Source organism: Artemia franciscana, chromosome 5 (assembly GCF_032884065.1).
Source record: "Artemia franciscana chromosome 5, ASM3288406v1, whole genome shotgun sequence".
Classification (NCBI taxonomy): Eukaryota; Metazoa; Arthropoda; class Branchiopoda; order Anostraca; family Artemiidae; genus Artemia; species Artemia franciscana.
Genome location: NC_088867.1, coordinates 31,669,936 through 31,685,295, shown reverse-complemented (window position 1 = coordinate 31,685,295; position 15,360 = coordinate 31,669,936). Strand labels below are relative to the sequence as shown.

Genomic DNA, 15,360 nt, shown 5'->3' with positions numbered 1-15,360 from the left:
CAAAAATAACTATTAAAGAACAAATGGAACCCAAAACGAACAGAAATTAAATCAAAAATTTCAAAGCAAATTCATAGCAAAAAAACACACATTAGGTACTAATATAAATGAATAAATAAGTCTTAAAACGAGTAAAACTTAAGTTTAATATGCAAATCAAGCTAAAATGGAATAAAAATATTTTGCTATTGAGGCAAATTGAAGGATTGTCCACGGAGGGAATTTCCTGGGTGGAATTGTTGGCGGGATGAATTTCAAAGGGAATTACCTGAAAGGAGAATTTTCCTGAGATTTTTTCATGGGAAATTAGCTGGGCACCGTTTATTTATATGTAATTACCTTTAATTTTAACTGATTTTAGCTTACTATGAAAGTTAGAGCCATTAACAGCCATTAAGGAGGGGGAGGGGGGATGCATGACATCTGAAAGCGAATGTAATACCAGTATAATTATAGTAAAATTAGAATCTTGTTGTTATTCTAATTACAGGTACTTAGAATGGTAGCCTTGGCAAAGAATTGTCTTACAATTAGTAGCATGAATGAATGTTTGGTTCTAATAGGGGGATTTTTCCCAGGCTTATGTAGTAATTATAACTTGAAGTTAAAACTCTCTGGTAGTCTAAAAATGAAGCAAAACAAATGCAGTTGCAATGTAAAATAAGTCCTAATTTGTTCCTAGTTCAGATGGTTCATCAGATAACATTCTCGAAAAAAAAAAACTGTAAGCAAGGACTGACTCGGCCCAATAGTAACAGAAACTAGACCTACGTTGCCCGGACAACGTAAAGTGTTGCGGCAACCGTTGTCCGGTTTCGCCGACTAAAGTGTTGCGAGAGCAATACTTTGGTTTTGTTTCTTTGCTATCGATCAGTAATCACATGATCAAAGGCTATTCCTCAGCGTTGAAAAACAAACAAAAAAACAACAAAATAGTATCGAAAGAAGGGACTAAATTGACTTTGCAGCCAGTTGAACTTTATCCTTTTCAATCGTAGACATCGTGACGGATGAAAACTCGGAAAAAACTTTTCAGGATCAAAATACCATAGATGACGTTCTATTAGCTATTACGAAACTATCTCATTGTTTTACATTTTCGTTTGTGCTTGTTTCTTCACTATCGGTCAAATGATGAAGCTGTCAGCCTATCGAAGTTTTTAAAATGGTATGTTCCAACAAGAACACAATCAGTTATCACAGAACCAAAGGCTATTCCTCAGCTTTGAAAAAAACAACTACAAAATAATATCGAAAGAGGGGACTAAATTGACTTTGCAGCCCGTTGAACTTTATCCTTTTCAATCGTAGACATCGTGACGAATGAAAAATTGTAACAATATCTTATATAATCTAGTTGGTATTATAAAGCTATCCGTAACTTTTCAGGATTAAAATACCGTAGGTGACACTAATTATTACGAAATTACCTCATTGTTTTACGTTATCGTTTGTACCCGTTGCGTAAACTCTTAATCATGTCAGATTTAAAGAGATCGAATACAATGTGCACCAATTTGCACAAATTTCTAGCCCAAAGTGAATAGATTCTTACTTACAAGTCCCTCTCCCGTGATAGACATCAAGTTCACCGTAAACAAATAAATGGGTACACAAACTAGCAAAAGTTTCAAACCCTTCATTGCTGAAGATCACTGCCAACAGCCGGTTATTACTTACAATTCCCCTACATGTCTTACCATTGGAACCAAATTGTTTTAACAATCAAATACACCAGAAACAAATAATAGGTAGACCAACTAGCGAAAATGGCAAACCCCTCATTGCCGAAGATGATTATGAGCTAACAGCCGTTTCTCGCCCAAAGTGAACCGGTTCTTACTTACAAGTCCCTCTCCCGTGATAGACATCAAGTTCACCGTAAACAAATAAATGGGTACACCAACTAGCAAAAGTTGCAAACCCTTCATTGCTGAAGATCACTGTAGCCCAACAGCCGATTATTACTTACAAGTCCCCTATATGTCTTACCATTGGAACCAAATTGTTTTAACACTTAAAAGCCCCTCTCCCGTGATAGGCATCAAGTTCACCGGAAACAAATAAATGGGTACACCAACTAGCATAGTTGCAAACCCCTCATCGCTGACGTTGACTGTAGCCTAACACCAGATTATTACTTACTAGTCCCCACTGGAACCAAATTGGTTTTACTATCAAATACACTGGAAACAAATAATAGATACACCAACTAGCAAAAGCTGCTAACCTCTCATTGCCGAATGTGATTATTACCTAACAGTCGACTGTTGCTTACAAGTCCTCTATATGTCTCACAATTTGTATCGGCCTAGATTTCGTTTCAGTGTCTTAATTCAAAAGTTGCTTTTTTTTGCCGTAGACCAACTTTCTAACGTCACCACTTAGAAAGGAGCAAAGGATAAGCTCCAATTTCTTTAGCTATGAGAGAACTTTTAAATGTTATTAGGCACATTTGATACCATTTCTCTACCGCAATCCCAAGTCAGAAAAACCGAATGATAAACTCAGCTGAAATCACGAACAGAAATGGGTAGAAACATTAGATGGCAGCACTTTCGGACCCGTGGGAAAATGCCACATTTTTGCTTCTGAAAATTTTTCTATTTATCACTCCAAGAAGAAGTATTGGCTGTGGGGCCAGGTAACTGCCGCATATATTTAACACTTATAGATTTAAGTCCATCTTCAATTTGAAAGTGGTGCCTGCCTGCTTGTCTGCTAGAACGGTGCTTTCTACTCGAAAGCAGAAACATGGTTTGATGAAACGAAAGCTTGGCTGCACAACTTCAGATACTCCTCTCTGATATAGGCTAACTCCGCTTCACTTTGCACACCATAGACTCTGGCTCGTGGACAAGCAAAAACCATCCTTTTGTCCACAGGCAAGAGTTCTGTGGAGCTTTCCAAAATGTAATGTCATATTCATCAATCCGGCCTGAGGTCCAAACTTTCCGTAAAAACCGCACAGGTTAGACCCTTACCAGTTTCCAGGAATAAGCTGAGATCGGCGACAGAGGAAAAAAAAAAAAACGGGACAAAACCAAAGTGTTGCTCTAACGCAATTAAAAAAAAAAAAAAAAAAACATAATATCAATCAATACATGAAAAGAATTGACCTTTTGTGTTGATTCCAAATGTAAAGCTCGTCAAGTTTAATAATACAAGAAAATTTGCCTTTTTTTAAAAAAAGGGAGAGGGAGAACTCCCAAAAAGTAAAGTAGTCTTAACGAAAACCTAACCATCAGTCTGAGCATATCAGAGAACTCTACTGTAGAGGTTTCAATCTCCTATTTACAAAAATGTAGGATTTTGCAATTTTTTATTTTTCACTAGAATAAATATTACGAATGCGTATTTATTAGTTTTTTTTTTCTGTTTCTTCCACAGATGTGATTGTATCCAGCCACTGGACCTAAACGATCAAGACAGAGCTCATTTGAGCGAAAATTGCAAGTTCCAATGCCCTTTTTAATTTACCAAAAGATTGGAGGGCAACTAGCCCCCATCCCACGCTCACTTTCCCCCAAAGGCATTCGACAAAATTTCGAGATAAAAGAGCCTCTTGCGGTGACCTGACCCCTCCCCCTCCCAGCTACAGGAGAAAGGGCTGTAAGTTGTACAATTTGCCCATTAAATTGTTTGGAAGGATTTTTCAAGGGAGAATTATTTGTAGGCGGAATATTCCATGGGTTATTTTTCAGGGGAGGATTATTCCATGGGAGAAAGAATTTTCTGGGAAGTAAGGAGCAACATTAAAAATTAAAACAAACAGAAAGTATTCTGTATATGAACGATTGTTTTGTATATCACTATGTATGCTAACGTTTCACTTTTTATCCCAATTCCTTAACAAAATTTCCTGAAACACATGGCCCGTTTAAATAAAATGAGGCGTCTTTTCAAAGCACTAAAAACTTTAGCATAACGAGCGAAGGAATGTGGAGGGGAAGCCCCCTTATATATAGAATAATTTCTGTTCGTTTTAGGTATTAATGTTGCTCCTTACTTTAAATTGAAAAAAAAAACTTGTTTTTTCTGTTTAATTTAAATAAAAGGGTAGCTCAACAATTCCTTCGTTAAAGACGTAACTTAAGTGGTAAAGAAATTGTGATTTGTTATTTCTTGTACAGACAGTCTCTCTTTATAAGAGATCGGGATTTTTCAAATAATAAAACTTTGGCAATCAAAAACAAACGGAAGTTATTTTAAAAAACATTTCTATATAAAGAAATGTTCAAATAAAATTAAGGAGCATATCAAAAGACAAGAAGAGCATGTATACGCTATCATAGTAATTCAATTTTCAAACCAATACATTACCATCAACGGATACATACAAACATAATACCATCAAAACTAACATACATCACCGTATTTGAATAAATAAACGCAAAAAACAGCATGTTTGGCAATAAGGAATCACGTGACACATAAAGATAAAGACACTGATATTAATGCGTAATAGTGTCATACCAACTGAAAAGTCTCGATTCCTCGTAATAGTGTCAAACCGATTGCTATTGATTAAGAAACGAACCCAAAAATGAAATAAAAATGAAGTATTAAATCAAAATTAAAACAGACAGAAACCACCGCAAACAGGAGTAGGTTTGACGTCCCCTATTACTTGTAAAAAAAAAAATAATAAAAAAAATCAAGTTTTTTCAACTGAAAGTAAGGAGCAACATTAAAGCTTAAAACAAACAGAAATTACCACGTATATGCTCCTCCTCAAAGCCTCGCTTTTTACGCTAAAGTTTTTTAGCACTTTTAAAACAGCTTCTTATTGTTCGAACAGTGTTTTGGGAGTCCTTCTTAAAGAATTGGGACAGAATTCAGTCTTGAGCGTAAAGAACGAGGTGCTAAGGAGGAACAACCCTACTCATATACGTAATTTATTTCTGTTCGTTTTAAGTTTTAATGTTGCTCATTACTTTCAGTTGAAAAAACTTGTTTTTTTTTTAATTTCTGATTGTTTTTATGGCACTTGTTATTAACCAAGTGACATATAACGATCGCAAATTCTGTCGATCTGTCGGTCTGTCTGTCGGTCTGTCCCGGTTTTGCTACTTTAGGCACTTCCAGGTAAGCTAGGACGATGAAATTTGGCTGGCGTATCAGTGACAGAACAAGATTAAATTAAACATAGTTGTTTCCCCGATTCGACCATCTGGGAGGGAGTGGGGGGACGGTTAATTCGGAAAAATAGCAAAAAATGAAATCTTCTTAACTTACAAACGGGTGATGGGATCTTAATGAAATTTGATGTTTGGAAGGACATTGTGTCTCGGAGCTCTGATTTTAAATGCCGACTAGATCCGGTGACATTAGGGGAGTTGGGGGGAACTTAAAATCTTGGAAAACGCTTAGAGTGGACAGATCGGGATGAAACTTGATGGGAAAAATAAGCAGAAGTCCTAGATACGTTATTGACATAACCGAAACGGATCTGCTCTGTTTGGGGGAGTTGGGGGGTGTTAATTCTGTAAAAATTAGAAAAAAATGAGGTATTTTAACTTACGAAAGAGTGATCAGGTCTTAATGAAATTTGAAGTTTGGAAAAATATCGTGTCTCAGAGCTCTTATTTTAAATTCTGACTGGACCCGGTGACATTGGAGGGAGTTGAGGGGGGACCTAAAATCTTGGGAAACACTTAGAGTGGAGGGATCTGGATGAAACTTGGTGGTAAAAGTAACCAAAAGTCTTTCATGCGTGATTGACATAACCGGAACGGATCCGCTCTCTTTGGGGGAGTTGGATGGGATGAGGGCTGATTCTGAAAAATTAGAAAAATGAAGTATTTTTAACTTACGAGGGAGTGATCGGATCTTAATTAAACTTGATGTTTGGAATGATATCATGTCTCAGAGCTCTTATTTTAAATCCTGACCGGATCCAGTGAAGGAGAAGTTGGGGGTGGGGGCGGAATCTAAAATCTCGGAAAATGCTTAGAGTGGAGGGATCGAGATGAAACTTGGTGGGAAAAACAAGAAAAAGTCCTAGATACGGGATTGACATAACCGGAACGGATCTGCTCTCTTTGGGGGAGTTGGGGGGAGGAGGGTTGATTCTAAGAAATTAGAAAAAATAAGGTATTTTTTACTTACGAGAGAGTGATCGTATTTTAATAAAATTTCATATTTAGAAGGACCTCAAAACTCAGATCTCTTATTTTAAATCCCGACCGGATCCAGTGTCGTTAAAGGGGGGGGGCGGAAATCTTGGAAAACCAATTAAAGCGGAGAGATCAGGATGAAACTTGGCGGAAAGAATAAGCACAAGCCTAAGATATGTGACTGAAATAACTGGAACGGATTCACTCTCTTTGGTGGAGCTGGGGGGGGGAAGTAATTGGAAAAATTAGAAAAAATGAGGTTACCAAGTTATATTTACCAAGTGGCATATAACGATCGCAAATTCTGTCGGTCTGTCAGTATTCTTAACTTACGAACGGGTGATCAGATCTTAATGAAATTTGATATCTAGAAGGATCTTGTGCTTTAGAACTTTGAATTTAAATCCCGACCAGATCTGATGATATTGAAGCGAGTTGGAGGGGGAAACAGGAATTCTTGGAAAACGTGAAAATCGAGGTATCTTACGAATGGGGAATCAAATCTTAATGAAACTTGACATATAGAAGAATCTTTAGTCTCGGATCCTACATTTTCAATTCAAATCGGACCTGGGGACTTAGAGGGTTTGAGGGGGAAAAAAGAAATCTTGGAAACCGGAAATCTTGAAAACGCTTAGAGTGGAGAGATCGAAATGAAACTTGATGGGAGGAATAAGCACAAGCTATAGATACGAGATTAACATAATTGGTACGGATCTGTTCTCTTTGGGGGAGCGAGGGTTGTTAACTTGGAAAAATTAGAAAAATTGAGGTATTTTAACTTAGGAACGGGTGACCGGATCTTAATGAAATTTTATATTTAGTAGGAACACATGTTTCAGATCTCTTATTTCAAATCCCGACCAAATCTGTTGACATTGGGGGGGAGGTTGGAGGGGAAAATTGGAAATCTTGGAAAACACTTATAAATGTCGTAGATACGTGATTGACGTAACCGGACTGGATCTGCTCTGTTTGGGAGAGTTAGGTGGTTGGGTTCAGTGCTTTGGCGAGTTTGGTGCTTTTGGACGTGCTAGGACGATGAAAATTAGTAGGCGTGTCAGGGAGCTGTACAAATTGACTTGATAAAGCCGTTTTCCCCGATTCGACCATCTGGGGGGCTGAAGGGAGAGAAAAAATTAGAAAAATGGAGGTATTTTTAACTTACGGGTGGGTGATCGGATCTTAATGAATTTGATATTTAGAAGAACCTCGTGACTCAGAGCTCTTATTTTAAATCCCGACCGGCATTAAGCCTCTGACTTTCCTTTGAAAGCAATCTATTGATTCTTAGAATTTTGCTAGAGCTCATAATATATGAGCTCTTGGCTCTTGGCTCTTCCTACCTCGTCACAAGTGCCATATGAGATCTTAGCTCTTGTTTAAGTAATGCCAGGAAATCTGGCTGTTCCTCCACGGATAAATCCCTCCTTCCCATGGATTTATTCTCTAGACAGTTCAATCGTGGTGAAAGTTTACCCCGGACAATTACCACGCGTAAAATTGAGTCGGCAATGGGAAAGCAAGAACTAAGAAATTTCGTAAAGGAATTCTGACTAATTCTCTAGTGCGAAATTTCGATTGAAAAATTCACCCCCTGGAAACTTCCCTCCCCACAAAAACTTATCCCCCTGTGAAAATTTCACGAGCAGGAAAACTCGTCCCTCCCCCGGAAAATGTATGCATACTTCCCAATAAAAAATACTATGCACAAACAGCGGGAAAAATTTGTTATTTCGAAGACCTTTCCATACAGACTGTGGGGGGTCATGATATCTCCAAACGCATAGTTTTCAGCCTTTCAACAATGCTGAACAAAATGGCTATCTCAAAATTTTGATCGGACCGTTTTGAAAAAAGGGCGTGGGAGGGGGTTCAGTGGCCATCCAATTTTTCGGTCACTTAAAAAGGGCACTAAAAAATTTAATTTCCGTTCAGTTGACCCCTCTCACGATATTCTAGAGCCACTAGGTCGATAAGATCACCCCTGGGAAAAAAAACGAAAACAAATAAACACGCATCCGTGATCTTTCCTCTGGCAAAATAAACAAATTCTACATTTTTTTTTTGTTAGAAGATTGAAACCTCTACAGTAGGGTTTTCTGATAAGCTGAATCTGATGGTGCGATTTTGCTTAAGATTCTACGACCCTTAGAGGGTTTTTGTCGCCTTAATTTGAAAATTGGCCCATTTTATCAGCCTCATAACATAAGATGGGTAAGACTAAACCGAATGAAACTTATAGATTTGAAATCAGCATAAAAATTTGATTGTGTTGATATATTTTCTGGTGCCAAAAATCCGTTATTTATAGTTTCGGTTACTGTTGAGCCGGATCGCTACTTATTTACAGTTCGTTGCCACGAACTGTTTGATACTGAAGATGATTCGTATTTCCAGCAGTGTGCACAAAGACAAGGGTGTATCAGAAGAAAACTATTAAGGACTAATATTTCAGGGTTAATTTAAGGTTTACAAACAGGAGTTTTGCTACTCCTCTTACCTTCAAAGCCCTCAAAAGGGCTTGAGTGTCACTTGACTCTTGTAAAAACAATATGATTTCTAAACTTGTGGTTTTGTCTAATCAAAACATAAGAAAATTACTATAGTCATCAAGATGATAGGGAAAACTAATAAAGTTAGACTGAATTACTTATATATGTTTGTGTTTATTTCTTGTAAGCCTAGCAATTTTTTATTTTCAAAATTAAAGTTTTAAAAGACAAATGTTAAGTTCATTTTGTTTTTATTAAAGCGCAAATGACGCTATGGCCTTTCCAAGGCTTAGGCTAAGCACCCTTTGGAACTCCCAAAAAGGAACTTAATTATTTAATACTGATTATGCATTCAAGGAACGTTGAAATGTTTCCTATTACCTTGTTCTTTTTCAGCTTTTCCTCATACCACGTTGAGATTGTCACATTTCAAATAACTTCCTTTAATGCCCTAATCATATATAGACATGGCAAAAAAGAATTGTCAGTCAGACAGCTGAGGCTCTCCTCTGGGTCTGTAGTAAACATAGAGGTTGCTTCTCTAACTAAGACACACAATGATTGTAACTAAGGTATGTACTTGATTTTATCTATTTTTAAAACAACACTTATGCCAATTTGTCCGGAAACTGAAGGCGTCCTTATTATCTCGGGAGATATTGCAAAAAAACTATATATACTTTTAAGAATTTTTTCTTCTTTAAATACATTTTACTTGTGCTTTAAACTTAGAAAAGACTAGAAAAAAGCATTCCAGTCATACGGAACCCCCTCCCTATGGCTTCGGTGGGATAACTATAAGAAAGAAAACTCTAGGGGAGCTAAGGAACGACATAAGTTCAATTTCTCTTATGGTTGTCTTTTCTTTTTGTGTTGAAAAGGAATATTGGTTGATCTCTAAAAGGAGATGTTTAGCTCTCTTCGTCTACCCAGCGATGCCATATTCAAAAAAAAAAAAAAAAAAAAAAAAAATCAAAACCAATAATCTCTTAGGCCCCCGTAATATCTGTGTTGATACATAATAATCCAGCTAAGCGGAACTTTCCAATTTTTTTTTTGCTTGATTTAACAAATATTTAGTAAGTGTTTTCAGCCCAATGGCGGAAATACCTTGACTATGTATAGAAACTCTAAATCAAAATTTTATTGCCTAGTATTTGGACTCTTCGAATGGGATGTAGCCTATTTCATGTGTGTATACCTTCGTTTAGATTAGAAACCCTACGGAAGGAATTTAGCTGCTAATTCAGTTGTATAAAACGATGCATATTTTGTATAATCTCTCGTATTTTATGAAAAAGGCGGTGGGGGGAAAGAGTCCCGCGGCCTTTTTTTTTATAAAATACGAGAGATTATACAAAATATGCATGGTTCTATGCAACTGACTTAGCAGTTAAATTCCTGTAATAGGGTTTCTGCTCCAAAAGAAGGTATACATACATGAGATAGGTTACATCCCATTGGAAGAGTTAAAAAAGAGTGAGAAAAGGGGAAGTATATGAAATGAGATTGTAGAGATCTCGAGAGTTTGGGGAATTTGGGATAACAAGAAATATAATTGACTCAGTTGCTTATGTTTTCGAATATTTTAACATCAAACCATTTGATAGGTTCTTGACTTTTATAGACATTTACTGAAAAAGGGCTTAACATGAGGAGCTGGCAAACTTAAAATTGGTTCTTTGGTACCCAGGTCGGTTTTTTTCTTTCACCTAAAGCTGGGCAACAGCTTGCTAGTTTCGGAAACCAAGAAATGCAAAGGTATCTAACATTTTGAATGTTTATTGCTGAATCTAGTACACAAAGAACTCTATATAGTAGACTAGATATTAGAAGTACTGTGCATATGGAAATCATACCCTTGGAGTATAATCATTGTCTACTAAAACCGTTATATGGAAAAAAAAACAACATAACATTACTATAGATCGAACAGGAGAAAAGTGAGAATAAGTCTTCATCAATATGCCACCTTCACCCTCTTGGCTACAAGAGACAAACATTTAAATCATTAAAATTAAGAAGTTATTTTTTCTCCAATGGTTGGTATAACCGAGAAAAAAAAATAGAAAAAAATGGCTCTTGCAGCCGAATTTAAAAACTCATTAGAACTGAAAAATAATTTACTTAATTCAGTTTGCAAGGAGCACAGGGTTCTTTAGCTTCTTATTTCCGGGGAGATAATATTAACCCCCGTTTTGTTCGTGGGATTTTGTATAGTACTAGAATTAGTAAGCAATTATCCTGATGTTACATGTCTTTGAATTCCGATATTAGTAAACAGCCCCCCAACTTTGACTACAGAAAGCAACAGTGTACTGAAGACCTAATTTCAGTGAAAACCACGAGAAAAAATTATTTTAGCTATGTAACATTAAATAATTTTCTTGATGCAAATATGACATAGTGTGTACTATATCATACTGTAGCATACTCACCCGTACTCACCCATTAAAACATTATTGAAAAGTTTCTGATAGGTCAAACCGTGCTTGCAATATGGTTTCAACTAGAACTCCCCATCTAGTTTTGAATTGAGTTCATTTATGTTTTGCATTTTTTGTTTATGGATGTAATTGATTTAGCTGCTGCGTAGTTTTAAATTTACTTAAAGTAAATTAAATCTTATATTAAATATCTTATATCAAATATTTGTATAGCAGTTTATGCAACCGTGTACAAAAGAGATGTATATTATCATTCTTTGTAAGATGCCTGTTTTAAATACGCCGGTTTTCTAGAAAGTAAAAGAAAGAAAAAACTTGTCCATCCAAAAACCTTTATCGCAATTAGTTTGCTAATCAAATCGGTATTTTTTTTCATACAACAATTTTTGGCCTTTCTTATGTATAACGGGTAGGACTACATCAAAGCCAACAGCCAAAAACCTTTTTTGTGCTTACCTTTTTTAATCAAGTCAGTATTTCTTTTGCATAACAGATGCATAACAGGCCTACTTCAAAGCCAATATTTTTTTTTTCATGAGTGAGCAAAATTAATACGAGTGTGTCAAACTATGTTTGGAACAGTTGGTGTAGGTTTTACATGGTGAAAAATAGACAAAATAAATAAGTTATAGGTGTACTTTCTTAATTTTTTTTCTTTGTATTTTCTATGATTCTTTTTGTTTTTTCACGCTTAAACCATGAATTGCAATAACGGCAGGCTATTGTGTCTTATGGAAAGGTTAAATCAAAAAGTCTTAAATTACTTCCCTCAGTTGTAAAAAGTTTGCTTTTCAGTTTTAATAATTTTCATAGTCAAAATTCAGTTGTTTGAAGAAGTTGATACACTGACTGGAGTCTGTGTAGTTAAACCGTTTTACTGTTAAAAAAAAGCCACTTTAAGATTTATATCAATCAGTTTTTTTTAATATCAACCAGCAAATTTCCGGTTAAAGAAATTCCTACGTGGTATCTAAATTTTAGATGCCAAGTGAGGTGGAAATATACCTGGTCTTGCTCCAAGAGGAAATAAGTACGATCACCAAACATGATTCTTACCATTTTATCCAATCCAATTTGTAATATCTATATTTGATAATGAACAAAATATCGGTAATTTTATACGGATTTGCCCATAATATTTTTATTTGATGACAGAGATTAATTATTATTTGTTCGGAAGAAATCTCATGCAAAAGTTTAAGATCTTTGCTGGATACACTCCTAAATTTTAAAGTAACCTTCATTTTATATAACTTCTTCGTGGAATAAAAAACACTATTTTTCAACTTTTAATAGAAACTTATACTTCACATCATATAATGTTTCAAGCTAGAGGTATTTTTAGTAGATATCCAAAGAACCACAAAAGCAGAGATAATTGGAATTTTCTGCTGATTTATTATGTTTTATTTCAGGTATTACCTTTGGTTGCCCTTTTTCAAGTGGCTTTTGGCTACTACGGTTTGGCATTCAATCCATACAGCTATGGAACAGCTTACAACACACTTGGCTACAGCTCTATGCTTGGATCCTCCTTTGGAGGAATGAGAAGTGGATTATATGGAGGTGGCCTAGGTCATAGTCTAGGCTATGGCATGGGAGGATATGGCTACGGAGGTGGCTACGGAGGACTATCAAGTCTGGGTTATTCAGGAGCGGGCTATGGAATGGGCTATGGCATGCATGGATATTCACCAATGGCTAACTACATGGAAATGATGAAATCATCATCGTATGGTCCATATGCTTCAAGTCTTGCTTATAGTGGAATGAATCCGTATATGAACATGTTTTCTTCTGGTTATAGTCCGTACATTACAAGAATGAGTATGATGGGAGCTAGTCCTTATTCTTATAGCAGTTCACCGTACGCCTACATGCATGGCAGTGGGCATGGATTCGGTAGCTCTGTACATGGTTTTGGACAAAGTCTCTATGGGAACAGTTATGGTGGAGGAATGATGTCACCTTACGCTTACAGTGGAATGGGCTATGGAATGGGGGGATTTTCGCCCTATTCTTACAGTAGTTTGGACCTAGGTAGTCACTATGGTATAGGAGGATATAGTGGAGGGATGATGGGAGGCTACGGTGGAGGAATGATCTCACCCTACGCTTATAGTGGAATGGGATATGGAATGGGGGGTTATTCTCCTTATACCTATAGTGGGATGGGGGGAATGGGGATGATGTCACCTTACGCTTATAGTGGAATGGGAGGAATCTATGGCGGAGGGATGATGGGAGGCTATGGTGGTGGAATGATGTCACCGTACGCTTATAGTGGAATGGGTTATGGAATGGGAGGAATCTCACCTTATTCTTATAGCACTATGAACCTGGGCAGTCTCTATGGTATGGGAGGATATTCAAGGATGATGGGAGGCTATGGAGGAGGGATGATGGGAGGCTATGGTGGAGGAATGATTTCACCTTACGCTTATAGTGGAATGGGATACGGAATGGGAGGAATCTCACCTTATTCTTATAGTAGTATGAGCCTGGGCAATCTCTATGGCATGGGAGGATATAGTGGAGGGTTGATGGGAGGCTATAGCGGAGGAATGATGTCCCCTTATGCGTATAGTGGAATGGGATACGGAATGGGGGGATCTTCTCCTTATGCGTATAGTGGGATGGGAGGAATGGGAATGATGTCACCTTACAGCTATGGGATGGGCATGGGCAATGGTATGGGATACGGAATGACTTACGGTTCTATGGGAGGTCTTTACAGTGGCATGGGTGGTGACATGACCGGAATGTATGGCGGGATGAGGAGTATGTTCGGAGATCACAGCTTTGGCTTAGGAGGCATGTCTGGATACGGATTAAGCGGTTATAACCTTGCTAGTCGCCTAGGGGGTGTCTATGGATCTATAGGTGATATGGGCGGAATGAATGGAGGCATGTATGGTTATGGTCTAGGAGGTATGGGAGGTCGCATGGGAGGCTATGGAGGTTGGCATGGAAGCTATGGGATGGGACATGGTATGCAAGGTTTTATGGGCAGGATGTTTAAAAAGTAATGTGCCTATTTCAGTGACATAGTGCATTCATGTAAAGTTTTACTATTTTTGCAATGTTATTATTAAACAGATTTTCTGCAAAATTTGCTTTTTCATTCACATTGATCAGGTTTGAATGTAGTTCAAAAGTATATAACTTCTGTGGTTATTCAACAGTAACAGTATCACTTGAGTTGCAGAAACATTGATTTGAGGAAATTATTGTGCCTAAAACAGCAAAGCTTAAACCAAATAGAAACCATTCCTCAAATCAAGGAGCCCTGATCCTTCCTTCACTCTTTTACACTAAATTGTTTCATGCTCAAATATCTATAGCTATTTGACTATAGTCAAATAGTTTGAATTTATGAGAATAGAAAATGTGTGATCAATGGTCTTTTCAGGCATTCCAACTGAAATTGATTTTTTTTTTCTGACGAAAGAAGAAGGAGAAGAAGTTGATTATTTATTACAATACAATAAAAAATACAATACAAAATGGAAATACAATACACTTATTCCCCCTCGAAAGGATTCATGGCTAAAGATACAGGGGGGATACAAAAAAAATACAATATAAGCAAAAACCAAAAAAAGAGAACAATAGCCAAATAACACATACGATGAAAAAGAGAACATACCTGAGGCCTGGGAGTCAAAGCGCAGAGAAGACAACCATGCACCATAAATAAAACTCAGGGGACATCAACTCCTCAGAGGGGAAAAAATGTTATTCTATTTGATTCTTTACAGAATGATCCTTAAGAATCCTTTTAAAAAGTCCCAAACGAGTGGCATCTCTGTACTGAAGAAGAAGTGAATTCCAGATCTCTTGATAAGCAATGAGGGGATTGAAATCTGATCGAATAGTAGGGGTAGGCGGAATGTAGATATTATTTGAAGAACGAAGGCTATCTGGAGTTGAATCAGAAATAAACACAGGAATTCTTTGAAGAGATTTTGGAAGATTGCCATGAAGCTGATGAAAGACAAAAGAAGCACAAGAAATAATGTAAATAGACCGTAGACTTAAGAGCGGTGTAGGTGAGGAGCGGTAGGTGTCCAAAACCAGACGTCCACAACCAAACGTATATCAATCTGCTTTTCCATTTTTGAGATAGGCTTAATGTGAAAGACTCCCTGATATATGGGATAATTTCTGTATGTTTTAAGTTTTTTAATGTCGCTCTTTATTTTGATTTGAATTTTTATCTAATTTTTGGTCATTATTAACCAAGGATGTGCCTCTGGGTACACTGTTGCACCTGTATGCACAGCAGGCACAATCATA

General features: G+C 36.9%; 2 protein-coding genes across 6 annotated transcripts in view; one reads left to right on the top strand and one right to left on the bottom strand.

Annotated features, from left to right (window-relative positions):
• The window catches only part of LOC136027271 (uncharacterized), a 134,036-nt gene that overhangs the window by 73,515 nt on the left and 45,161 nt on the right, over positions 1-15,360 (bottom strand). Inside the window, exon 1 of one of the 5 annotated variants that reach the window (XM_065704348.1) lies at positions 4,324-4,371. The exons of 3 other annotated variants lie outside the window; for them this stretch is intronic. In XM_065704348.1, coding sequence (XP_065560420.1) covers positions 4,324-4,338 — 15 coding nt within the window. In that variant the 5' untranslated portion in view covers positions 4,339-4,371. Of the gene's footprint in view, positions 1-4,323; positions 4,372-15,360 lie in introns of those variants that run through there. One more of the 5 variants, XM_065704349.1, reaches the window with a different exon arrangement.
• LOC136027266 (uncharacterized) lies at positions 9,052-14,173 on the top strand. The gene is made up of 2 exons (XM_065704342.1): positions 9,052-9,186; positions 12,477-14,173. The coding sequence occupies exons 1-2, from the start codon at positions 9,172-9,174 to the stop codon at positions 14,088-14,090; spliced, it is 1,629 nt and encodes a 542-aa protein (XP_065560414.1). The 5' UTR covers positions 9,052-9,171; the 3' UTR covers positions 14,091-14,173.